The sequence below is a fragment of the Lonchura striata genome, chromosome 1, assembly GCF_046129695.1.
Source record: "Lonchura striata isolate bLonStr1 chromosome 1, bLonStr1.mat, whole genome shotgun sequence".
NCBI classification, from domain to species: Eukaryota; Metazoa; Chordata; class Aves; order Passeriformes; family Estrildidae; genus Lonchura; species Lonchura striata.
The window spans coordinates 61290497-61303364 of NC_134603.1; the positions used below are offsets into that span (position 1 = coordinate 61290497).

The 12868-nt window shown below is 35.3% G+C and overlaps 1 protein-coding gene across 1 annotated transcript in view; it reads left to right on the forward strand.

Annotated features, from left to right (window-relative positions):
• The window catches only part of LOC110469703 (dynein axonemal heavy chain 5), a 148707-nt gene that overhangs the window by 725 nt on the left and 135114 nt on the right, over nt 1-12868 (forward strand). Inside the window, exons 3-12 of the mRNA XM_077784814.1 lie at nt 2502-2602; nt 4065-4253; nt 4368-4442; nt 6762-6848; nt 8019-8090; nt 8663-8764; nt 9685-9871; nt 10627-10792; nt 10901-10994; nt 12118-12216. Coding sequence (XP_077640940.1) covers nt 2502-2602; nt 4065-4253; nt 4368-4442; nt 6762-6848; nt 8019-8090; nt 8663-8764; nt 9685-9871; nt 10627-10792; nt 10901-10994; nt 12118-12216 — 1172 coding nt within the window. The remainder of the gene's footprint in view (nt 1-2501; nt 2603-4064; nt 4254-4367; nt 4443-6761; nt 6849-8018; nt 8091-8662; nt 8765-9684; nt 9872-10626; nt 10793-10900; nt 10995-12117; nt 12217-12868) is intronic.

Genomic DNA, 12868 nt, shown 5'->3' on the forward strand with positions numbered 1-12868 from the left:
ATAAATGTATGCATGTATGAATCCACAGTGCAAGTCTGATACCATAGCAGATTTCATAGTGTTGAATGTAGTTGTAGTTGAATGTAGTGTTGAATGTTGAATGTAACACGATTCAAACAATTTTTTAAAATGAAAATGACCAGTACTCCATAAGATTTTGCAATATCACACATAATATGGTATCTCTTTTCTGGAATATTTTAACAGTGGTAATAGATTAAATTAGTTAGTTCAAAGGTTATTGGACATAACCATCTACCTCTGTGTCTAAGGGAGCATCTTTACCTATGTTCACTTTGCTTATGTATTCGCTGACCTTGTGGAAGGGGATCATGTTAGATAGTACTGAATAAATAAATATTCATGGCAACTGGGAGAGGGGTGTGAAGTCTGGAGGAAAGCTAGAAAGGCAAGAAGGAGAACAAAAGGCTAGTTGGCCTCACCTCAGTCCCTGGGAACGTGGTGGAGCGGCTAATCCTGGATACCATTTATAGGCACATGAAGAACAAGAAGGTGACTAGGAGTAATCAGCATGCATTTAGCAAGGGAATAAATGTGAACAACCTAATTTCCTTTTGAAATTAAATTATTGGTTTGATAGGTGAGGGGAGTGCAGTGTCTATGGTTTGCCTTTTCTTCAGTAAGGCTTTTGACATTCTTCTGTTGAGAATTTTTTATTGTTCCCCTTGAAGTGAGTTATACACACATTTGTCCTGAAATATATTTAAAAAATAGTAAACAATGCATTGGACAGTCTTAAAACCATGACTGATTCTACAGGAAATCTGCAAAGATGCTTCTTGAAGCAATTTCTTGTATACACTTGCACCAGCACCAGTCCTGTGAGCATCAGCATGGAGCACCTCAGCACAGCCTTGGATCCATCCCCCAGCACCAGCTCTGCTGCCCAAACATAGAATTCTGAGCTAGGCATTACAGGATAGCTACAAGAAAAAGCTGTGGCTGTTTCTTATCACCAAGGGAAACAATACTCCCTTACAAGGATTGTTCTGCCTCTGGTATTCCTTCCTGCTTCCAGCTAGCTTAACCCCTTCTGCAGTTGGACCTTCTTGCTCTCTATGCCAGATTGTTTCTGGGTTACAAAGTACCACTCATGAGCAGTTGCAATTTAAATTTCCCCTTTGCTTCTGAAATATCCTCATAGAGAAGCCATGGAAGTGTGGGCTGTCTGAGCAGAAAGTGAGATGGATTGAAAACATTGCACAGACAAGCTCAGAGGGTAGTGATCAGCAGCACAAAGTCTGGCTGGAGCCCAGAAGGTAGCAGTGTACTCCAGGGGACAGTATGGGGTCCAGTTCTGTTCAACATCTTCATTAATGATCTGGATGGTGGAGCAGAGGGTACCCACAGCAAGGTTGCTGACAGCACATAAAAGGGAGGATTGGCCAATAAATCAGAGGGTTGTGCTGCCATCCAGAGGAGCTTAGAGAGGCTGGAGAAAATTGCTGCACCTAGGGATAAACCAGTCCATGCAACAATACTAGTTGAGGGCTGAACAGCTGGAAAACAGATTGGCAGGAAAGAACCTGCAATTCCTGGTGGGCAGCAAGTTGAACATGAGCCAAGAATGGCTCTTGTGGCAAAGGAGGCTGATGATACTGTGGGGTGGATAAGGAGTATTAAGAGAGCAGATTAAGAGGGATGATCCATGATCTCCATTCAGCAGTGGTGAGGCCTCACCTGCAGTAAGCTTGCTTTAGGCTTCTGAGTACAAGAGAGACATGGTTTTACTAGAGAGTCCAGTGAAGGGCCATGAAAATTATGAAGGTAGCAGAGCACCTCTCCTGTGAGGAAAGGGTAACAGCTGGGTCTGAATGGGATCTTCTCTATGGATGTAAATGCCTGAAGGGACTGTGTAAAGAAGAGGTATAAAGAAGATGGAGTCAAACTCTTCTCCAAGGTGTCCAGTAATAGGACCAGGGGCAATAAATGGTGGAAACTGAAACACAGAAAGTTCTATCTGAACATCAGGAAACACTGTGAGGGTGACTGAGCACTGGTGCAGATTGCCCAGGGAGCTTATAGAGTCTCCATCCTTGGAGATACTCAAAAGCCATACAGAAACTGTCCTGGACAACTAGCTTCAGCAGTATCCCTTCCAATCTCAACCATTCTGTGATTCTGTATATTATACATATTAATCAGTAAAAAAGATATACAATTTGATGCAAAATTTATATGGAAATCAGTGCTATTAGAATTTGAGTTTTAGTCACAATCTTTTAAGTTATATAAAATAGATTAAACAGTAATTCATGGAAGTTTGGTGAGCCACTCATAAGCATTACTGCATGCTCCACTGGGGATCCTATTTGCTGCCAATGATGGGATGTAAATATCATATTTTGAGTAATAAATTGGTCTCATTTTCTCCAGTATGAGAAAAAGTTAGCTAGCAAATATGAAGATACAACACTGCAGGTCTTGTAAATGCATTTGTTGTACTTGAATAATTAGAACTTGTAATTTCTTTTAACTAGACACAGAAAGCAAAAATCATAGACATGGGGACAACCTGAGGACAAGAAGCACTGAGCTAGGATCTGCTGTCACAGGATCATCTCTGACTACTGTTCTTCCGGCAAGTGTTTTTTCTAAAACAGGTGGTGGGTTATTTAAGTACCTTTTGTCTGCTAAATGTTCTTGTATATAGATTTTTCTTTAGGTCTTCACTGACAAAAGCTTGTCTAATATTGAAGCATGCTGAGTTCCTTCAGTCTCTGTTAATTGCAAGGAAAAAGAAACAGTGAACCACTAAAAAGTTTCTACAGTGTTAGGGCACTGACTTTCTGTGCTCATAATATGTGTTGCTGGGATTTTGGGTTCTTTGATGTATTTTTTTTATCATCCACTGGTTAATATCCTTTCTTTACAATGATGAAAATTAATGTTAAGAATATTTGAATAAGGTCATACTGCATCAGGGGAGGCATATGCAAAATAAGAGATCCAGTTGTTAACATGGAAACCAGAGATGATAAAAGACTGACAAAGATGAATTGGGAAATACATGGTGAATGACAATTAGCTTTTAGAGATTTCAAAAGGGTACTGACCAACTACAGGTATTCAGACATTGCCGCTGTCTCCTGATCTCTAAGAGGAGCACGTAGAGAAAAGAGTGGGTGGAAAATATCCATTCAGAGTCTGTGTTAAGACCAAATGGTGGGAAGCAAAGGTGCAAGTTGGCCAGCTTTTTTGTTTTCGAATCCAAGAGTAGGATTGACTAATTACAATTCCAATTAGTGTAGAGTATTGGGAAGTGATGTAACTTATCTTTTTTTCTCTCCAGTAAAAACTGTAAGACACTTCAGACATTTCCAAATCCCAGACACTCATGTCAGTGGGAGCTGCATATAGAGGGAAGTGATCAGTGTGGTTACTTATTTACCCAAATCTTTAGTTTTCAATATAACTTCCAGTGATTTTCTGTTGACCTAAAAATGTTAGTCACCATATCTATTTTCAATCTTGTTCACATTGATAGGAAGATTTAGAAAAATCCTTTTCTTTTTACATAAATCTTCCTCTTTTATAATTGCACTGCTACCTTTATATGATCTGTATATTAATCACCAAGTGTATATTTAGTCCTGTGGTAACTGGTTTTATAGTGATTTGGTTTATGTATTTCCTTTAAGGTAATAACTTGATAATATATATTAAAACTCTGGAATAAGACATCGATCCTAAATCTGGAATATGGACATACAGGAGTTTGGAACGTGGATTCACAAAGCTGAGAATTGAATTAGAGCTGTTATCATGCTAAATTTATATTGTGACCTTAGCATGGATCCACATTTGGTTCTGAGATCCTGGAGTTTCAGTTTGTAGTTTTCATAGCAGCTTTATACTGAGAAATAATTCTGGCTTAGCAAGTTAATTACTACTGTTTTTTTCCCTGTACATTCCTTACATGTAATTTTTTCATGTTCCTGCTTGATATATAGTTTATAAAACCTGCATAAAGATCTACAATATAAAATGCAATCTTTAAGTGAGGAAAAATAATCTTTCTATAACAAACTTCTATTTTGTAGTCTATTGTTCAGAAAAGTAAAGTACTTTCCAGTGAAAGCAGAAAAGAACTATTCAAGCAAGCCAAAGTAACCAAAGAGGAGAGAAGAGCTCAGATAGATGCAAGATACAGGTATTTGATATCAAGATTAGCAGATGGAATAGACTTGAGTGAGCAGCAAGTGGAGGAGTATATAATTTCTGATGACAAGGTAAATAGGAATTAAATTGTTATTACAAGAAATATTTCCAATGTTTTCAGTGTTTTGAAGCTATCTCACAATTATCTGCAATTTTTTTTTTTTTTGGTTTTTTTTTTTTTTTAGTTTCAACTAATAGAACAATTCTTCGCCCCTAGCGGACTTAAAAAGTTACTCTTCTTTTACCAAGATATATTGCAGGTATGCTTTTTTTATTGCTTCTGCAAAAGCAAACTTGCATTTCTAAAATAAATAAATCACACAACTGTTGCAGAATTCAAAAAATATTAATGGATCTTTTCTTTTGTTATCTATGCCAGTGTGGAAAGAACTTGGACCTCATTGTTTAAATATTTGTGTCTTGGCTTACATGGAAATTGCAGGATGCCTTGTGGTGTAGTTTGATACTCTTCTTGTTTTCACAAAAGAAAACTTAAAAATGGCCGAGTAAAAATTCAGATTTCAAAAGTGATAGAGATAATTGAGACAAAGTGTTCATGGTATTCAGAGTTTAAAATACTAGATTAGCTAGCATAAGTATTATAGGAATGGGGGAGCTGTTTGTGTAAGAATCAGTTTCTTTTCTTTTGGTTTCAACTGCATCAACTCCACTATGGACAAAACAATCATTCAAGGGAGTGAAAAACGATGCAATTTCTTTCTAAATTAAGGTGGCATCATGTCCCTTCTGCAGAAAACAAGCTTGGAAAACTGTGACTAGAAATAAAGTAGTTGTGGTCCCCAAGCTGTATTTTTCTCCCTTTAAGCTTTGAGAAGGAGAAACCTCTCAAAAGAGCAAAATTATTTGTTCAGCTTCCACTGAGTGTGTCATATCAGAAGGTGCCAAGTGACCCTGAAATTGTCTAACACAACTGTTGTGAGCTTCTAGAACAGCAGAAGTCCTTCATCAGTCCTTTCAAATTGTGCCAGTGAGGAGACATGGTAGGGAGAGCTAATTCACCCTGTGGTGGTATTTTGGGCTCGTTGAGGAGAAAAATTCCTCAATTGATAATTCTTGGTCATCAGTTAAATGCAGAATGAATAACAGAATCATTATAACCTAGATAAATTAAAAGAACTTTTGAGTGTTACTGGAATTGCTTAGAGACTTTGTAAAGCACAGAATGAGCTCTGCTGTCAAAACATTTTAATCAGTTTTTCATTTCACTGGGACTAGGCATGCACATTTCTGGGATGAATGTCTTATTCTCTGACTTAAATCAAGATGAAACTAAAAATCTTGACATTGTTTTCCTTAATTGACAAATCAGAAACAAATGCCCAGCCTGGGTTAAATGAAATGTTTAATTGCTGCATTTAATTTTTTTGACCTTTTAACTATTAAAAAAAAAAAAAAAAAAAAAATAAAAGAGAATTCTGTTTCAGAAGCATCAGAGCATAAAAATGTTTCTGATGGAAAGCATGAATACCATCTCATCTTCCACCATCTTCTGATGAGTGAAGAGATCTCTTAATTTGACTGTTCTGTCAATAATTTGATTTCAAGCACATTGGAGAATTGGAGTTTACTCAAGGCTGCTAGATGTGCTTGCCCTGTTGTTCTTGGAGACAAAATACTGAACAGGGCAGAATATTGGCCTGACTGGTAGGCATGTCCTTACCAAGATTTAGCAAAGATCCTTTCTTTGCTGCTTCTCATCTCTTCATCTCTCTTTTTCACCATCTTAGGTACATGATCACTTGAAACCACATGTAGGGGTCAGCAGATGCTGATTTGGGGTGGAAATGAGCAGCCACCCCTGTGTATTACACATAACATATTTAGTCTACCAGGAGCTGAACACTTGGCTTCCCAGGAAGAAGACTCCCGTTAACTTTAAAGAGAAATATACCTGCAAGCTTCTCCCACATTATTTTCTGTCACATTCTTCCAAGTTTCAACAGGTTATTTTCCAAAATACATGACACATAATTAGAAGGAAGCAGATCTGCATTAGGTTTAAGTTTTTTGTTGATTCGAAGAGAAGAGGTTAAAGATACGTGTCAGTGGAGAAAGACCAGTGGCAACAAGTCTTCCCAGAGAGAAAGTTTTCAGTGATGTCTGGTTAAAGAAATGGGCAGAAAGCTAAATTCTTTTGCACTATTGACAGGATCTAGCTGATGGCATTGCCTATGAGTCCCATTCACAGTTACATTATGACTTTGCAGACCAAGCATATGATTGTTTCTCTTTTGTTTTCATAGAGGAAGTTTCACTAGGAATCATTTCAGATTTAATTTCGGGTTGTTTTTTTTTTTTCTGAGACTTTTCCCCCTTCTTGTTTTTGTTTGTTGTTTTTGTTGTTTTGTTTTCTGAAAGAACGGGTGGGTCTGTGAAATTGTTTACTGGGATCCAGGCAAAGCTTATTTTCCAGAGAATGCAAACCTCATGATTTCTGTCTCGGAATTACAAACTGAATCAAAATGGACTTAGTTATAATTCACATATTCAAATGGAGGAAGTATTTGTATAATATAGTTTTTATTTTATTAACCTCTTATTTATAATTTAATTGCTAGCAAAAGTCAAATGCATCATTGAGGCCAGATGGGTCAACAAACAATTTGCCTCAGAAGAAGTTATTTATTACCGTGGGTTTCACTGAGGTATGGTTGAAAAAATTAATTAGATGACATTTAAAAAGTAAATTATTGAAAAGGTATTTCAGTTCTGAAATGTTATACAATTTTTTGTAATCCTTGGATAGATATTTAAGTACTTAGTGTCTGTTCTCATAATACAGGATCTCCCAGCATTTCTTGAGCTGAGGTTGGCCTTTATCTGTAAAGTAGTGATTTCACTATCTGAGAGGAGAGCAGGTCAAATAAATCCTTGTTAAAAAATTGCGGAGCCTAACATTTTTTTAATGACTGCATGCTAAGTATTTTCCAGAGATTGTGCACTTCTATTTTTAAAGTGCAGTTCCACAGTGGTTTTCTATGCCCTTTCATATAATAACACTGCACATTGCTCAAAAAATACCTTTAATGATGAAATAATAAATTTAATGATGAAATAATTAATTTAATGATGAAATACCTTTAATATATCCTTTCTTCCATTCAAATTCTTATAAACTCCTCTCTGTAATATCTAAGCATTAGTCAACAGTGTATTCAGAGTCATCATTAAGATTTTTGATTAATTTTGATTTTTTCTATCTCTTTTGGGGGAAATTGACTCTTCATATACAGTGGCTTTTGAACATGGCCTGGTGATGGTTTGGTTTTCTTTTTTGTTGTTATTGTTGTTTCTTGTCAGCCCCAAAGAACTTATGTTAACATTGTAATGCCAGAAAAGACATAGCAGAATAATTCTTTCTTGCTTTCAGGGGAAAAGTGAAGTTCATCCCTTTGCCAATTGGGCCAACTTGAATGGATTGTCAAATTTGTTGCAGTTGAGTTATTATTAGGTTTCTTATTAAATTTAATGGATAAATAATAATAAAAAAAGCATCTTTCAAGTACAATAACAGGAAATATCCTAGCTCGCAAGCTCTCCCTGTAGTGCATTTTCTTAGTAGAGGTGTAGCACTGAACCAGTCTGTTCAAAAAGGCATTTTTGATATTCTTGTGTCAGACATGGAAAAAACAATATTTGATTTGAGAAGGACAGATTTTCAAATATCCTTCAAACAGTTTCGCTATCTTTTGGAATAATTCACTTTTTACAGTTTTGTTTTCAGCATATTTTTAGGGTAGGCAAATTTCTAAGTAAAATACTTTTACTGTATACATGTATTCTTTCTAACTGTATGCATTTGGTCCTATTTACAGGAATTTACAGGAACATGTGCATTTTTCCTAAGAACATCAGATGAAGTTATAACTGCATCAAATGTCTCTCAGGTCAGAGCAAACTCATGCAGTATTCACATATTAATATTTTCTCAAACCTTTATTCATGCAACTGGAGTCAGAATAAAATAGGGAATGCTGTAATGAAAATGTCTGGTTGTATGGTTAACAGAAATTCTTTTTCATAAGAGTAAGCATTTGTGATAAAGTAAAATTCTAATAATTTATAAATTAGCTACTGCATTATTATTAAAACACAAGATTTTAATTAATAAAAAATCATTATTAATTAATCATTAAAACATAACATTTAATGACAATAGGGAATAAGGACCTAAACTGGAAGATTTTATTTTAAGTAATGAGTCTAAATTATTGAAACGCTGCACTTAAACTGTATCTTTTAGACTTTTAAAATGAAGATAAGTTTTGAAATAAACATAAGGCTTTCCAGCCTCTCATAGTTTCTTGTGTATAATGAAGTACTGTAACAACCTTTTCTGACATTCATGTTGCATAGTTATGGACTGTGAATGTGTCTGCCATGTTTCTAAATTTCACTCAAATAGTGTAATGCTGCAGAAGTCGATATGCATTGTGCTAATTTCTGTTTCTTCCCAAAGGAGGTGAATTTCGGCATGTTTGACTGTACTAATGGAAATATCCTTCAGGGCCTGGAATTCTTCTTGTCTCAGATCATGATACCAGCACTGAAATCCCAACAGGTAATCAAACAATCTGTCATTTTTCTCAAGAACATGTGGAAGTAAGGCATGTTGCTGCTGCAGTTCTATTTGTGCATCTGTTGGACCTAGAACAGAGAATATAAGATAAAAGTCTAATATAGGCCTTTATGAGAGTCATGCAACATTCAGTAGCTACCTGAATATTTGAAATTCAGGTAGCTACTGTTTCTTTTCAAGCAATAGTGCCAGCTATAATTATTATGACAAAGGAGAATATAACACAGCAACCATACCAAGGTAAAGCTATGATGACTATAAAAACTAGATTAAACCTGGATTGTAAGAAGTGTCAGGTCCTTCTGGCAGCACAAGGGATCAGTCCGTGACTTTATTCTTGGAGCAATGACAGCATGAACAGTGTTGTATTCAGAATACCCAGCTTCTTTTAGTTGTCTTCATTCTGTGGCACTTGTAAAGCACCAGTTTGTTCAGTTGCCTCTGGAAGCACACATTCAGAGGTGGTAAATACAAAGAAGCTGTCTGCTGAGAATGATAGTGTTTTGTGCTGCTACCATATCACTGTCATTTTCTCTCCCCAGCAGCAGAAAAAGGACTTTAGAGTCTGTTTTCTCTGTTTAGAAGGAGAAAAAAAAACCTAAACAAAATACAATTCAGTGTGAAATCAGTGACAGCTGACTTCAGAGTCAATTCAAAGTGAAGTCAGAGACTTTTATTTCTTAGAGCCTCTTACTTGTTTGTCTCTTCTTGTCTTACCAAATAATTAAATCAAGGCACACTTTAAAGTAGATGACTATATTTTAAACAGCATGTTGATAAATCTTTATATACTGCCATGAATAAGAAATACTTTTCTAATGAAAAATAGCTTTTGTGGTCAAAAACAAAAGGAAGTGTGACCCTCACTTTTTTGTTTTTTGCATAAATCATAAAATAATCAGAACTGGGGATCTGTGAAAGAAGGCTTGAGGAACAGCCAGATACAAGAGTTTCTCTATGCAGTGGATAAATTTGTGGGTACTTTGTCATCATCTAGACAGAATATAGAAGATAAAATTCAGCTCACAAAAGTGGATATTGATGTTTATGTCAGAAACTTGCAGAACCCATCTGACTACATAACTGCAGGTGAGTAATTCCTACACCAAAGCAAACAAAATGATACTGTTTATAAAATAAATGTTATGTCATATGTAAAAATTTACTTTGAAGAATTCATTCATCTTTCCTGAGCTGTGTACATTTTTGTGCTTACTCTTGCCAGGTTTGTGATTGTTTAATTGTAAGTTCATCAATCATTTGCCCATTTTCCCATCTACTTTCGTTCATAGATCTTAAAGAATTAGGTAGTTGCTTGATATATCATGAAAGAAGTTGTCTGAATCCCTCCTAGTTTACTGGCCAAATAGTTGCTGAGTGATCCATCTACTAGTGTATGTAGTATTCGCTTTCTTTGATACTGGGAAAATCCTACCTAATGTTGTCTGACTTTGTGAATAAAACCACCTGTATTTATAAAAAAATACTTATTTTATATGTGTGTGTATAAATATATATATATATATACACACATATATATTTTGTAAGAAAAATAGTTATGTCTTTTTCAACAATAGCTTTCTACCATTTTTTATGAATTCACTGCATTTCTAAATGTTTCCTTTGTAAAGGATATGCTATAGTAACAGAGTAGGTAGACACAAGTATTATATGTGTGCATCTTGTTGTCAAAGTCTTAATCTTTTCCTGATGGTTGGTGATTCAAATATACAGAGTTTATATAGTCTCAGATTATGTTTGGCAAGAACACTTTGCTTCTGTAGTCTAAATGTCTGTATTTATTTCTTGGTGCTTATAAAATTTCCAATTCTGTGGTTTTGAAGGCAATAACACTGAGATCACTGAGAAACTTGAAGAAGTAGTCATGATTTGGACCAAACAGATTAGACAAGTTTTAGTGGAGAGTGAACAAATTAGAAAAGAAACTGATGATGTTGGTCCAGCTGCAGAGCTGGAATACTGGAGGTCAAGAATGTCATCATTTAACAGGTGAAATCCCTGCATTATTTCTCATAGAGTCTTTAAAAAAGAACTTTTTAAAAATAAGTGTAAACTTTTATTCCAGAGAGAGTATTATCTATGTTTCTTTCTTTAAAGCCTTTTGGATGAGATCAAGAGTTCAAGAGTAAAGAAAATTATAAGTATTCTTCGTACAGCAAGATCAAAGACATTACAACAGTGGAAGGAACTGGTAATTACTACTTTCTAAGTAAAATTTTAAATTATTACAGTATGTATTTGTAATATATCCAGGACTGAACACAATGTTTATGCTGGTTTTACAGTGGTTTATTATCCATTTGTTAGAACATATAGCAGCAATAATCCTGAAATTAAATAGATAACTTGAAGTCAGTGCTTTTATAATGTGTCTTTTATTAACATTATAAGTGGAAAGGCTGTGCAAAAGTAAAGCAGTGCAGCAATACAACATTTTTCTGTCTCTGACAAGCTGAACCCTATGCAGGCCAACTGCAGAAGTCTGAAAGTTCTTCATGATGCTTTTAGAATTGTTGAGAGCAGACTTCTAATGGCACACCTGCTACTTCATATGAGTGGATACCTGTAATGTAAACTTACCAGGCACAACTGTGGGCAAGCCAGAAAATAAGCTGTAGATCATATACAGTCAATGAGATCCCCACCCATGCCCCACCCCCAGAATGCAGGTCTTCTATTGCTTAAGAAAGCATTCTACTGTTTGAAGAATAGACCAGGAAAGGTTTTTGGTTTTGTGATTACCCTATTTGCAGACTTTTATGATAAATGGAATTTGGATAAAAGAAAGTATCTGTACGGAGCCAGTACAAGCCAAGGATGATGAACTTAATTTCTTTCTTCTTATGAACTAGACTGCTAAGTAGTGAATAGTTCCATCTAACATGAACATAAGGATAATACAGGCATTAGTTGTGAACTCATTGTCCCTCGCAAGTGTTTATTAAACAACATCAGGATGCACCCTGGTAACATTTCAGGGATCTTGTCTAAGTTCTGTAGAATGGTTCCTGTGCAGAAACTATGCTAAAATCTAAGTTGGATCCATGCGGAGGAAAAAAGCTTTAGAGGTCTAAGTAAAGGCTTCCTGTAAACCACATCCAAAATGTTGCTGACCTTGGAAGATCTTACCAATTTTTGCATGTAGAAGCAGTTATTTCTCATGTGAAAAATAAATAGCATATTTGAAAGCACTTCTGTGGGAAAGTGTTTGCAAGATTTAATCATAGCCTTGTGTGCTGTAAAAGAGAAAGAACCTGTTCAGAAAATGTTCACTGTAATAATTCTAGTCCTTTCTTTTTTTCTTATCCTTTCAGGATAGTAGTATAACAATTGCTGCCAATGAAGCTAAAGACAACGTGAGATACTTATATGCGTTGGATAAATATTTTGGTCCACTTGCCAATGCTTCACCTGTAAGTACTATAAAGGCACTTAATGTGAAATTCAGAACAGAAAGGAAGGGTTTTTGTTGCTGTAAAAAAGCTGGTTTTCCTTTTAATATTTAACTATTTCACTTAATTATTAGTGGGTAGCTTAGCTCCTTAGACATTAGTGAATTGAGCTTGCTGATTTTGAATTAACCAGAGCTAATAATACTTTTTTTTATTTAAGTAGTTATCATTCCAGAAGATAAATGAAGGATATGAAAAAACTAAGCATCAGATTATGTTCTTCTTAACTCAGTAATGAGCTGAATTTTCTTTGTGAGCTTGAGTCTGTCTGCATGCTTTAGTTAGGAATGACTTGTGATTGTTTTATTGCAAAAGTCATAAAATGATCTTAAACCTTGAGTTGAGCTGAAATTGGTCAGCTTCCACTTATTTTACAGGTTAAAGCTGTTTCTCTTGTAGGTTGCACTGTCAATAAAATTTATTTTCATAACCATATGGGTCTCAGAGTTATTTTTTTTAAAGTGAGAATACAGACAATTAATTTTTTGAAGTGAGAATATACAGACACTAGACAAAATTGTCTAAGCTTGCATAGTTGAGCACATTTACGCATAATCCATCTAGTAACAATTTTTCTAAATAATATTTTCAAAGCTTAATCTCTTTTGAATCC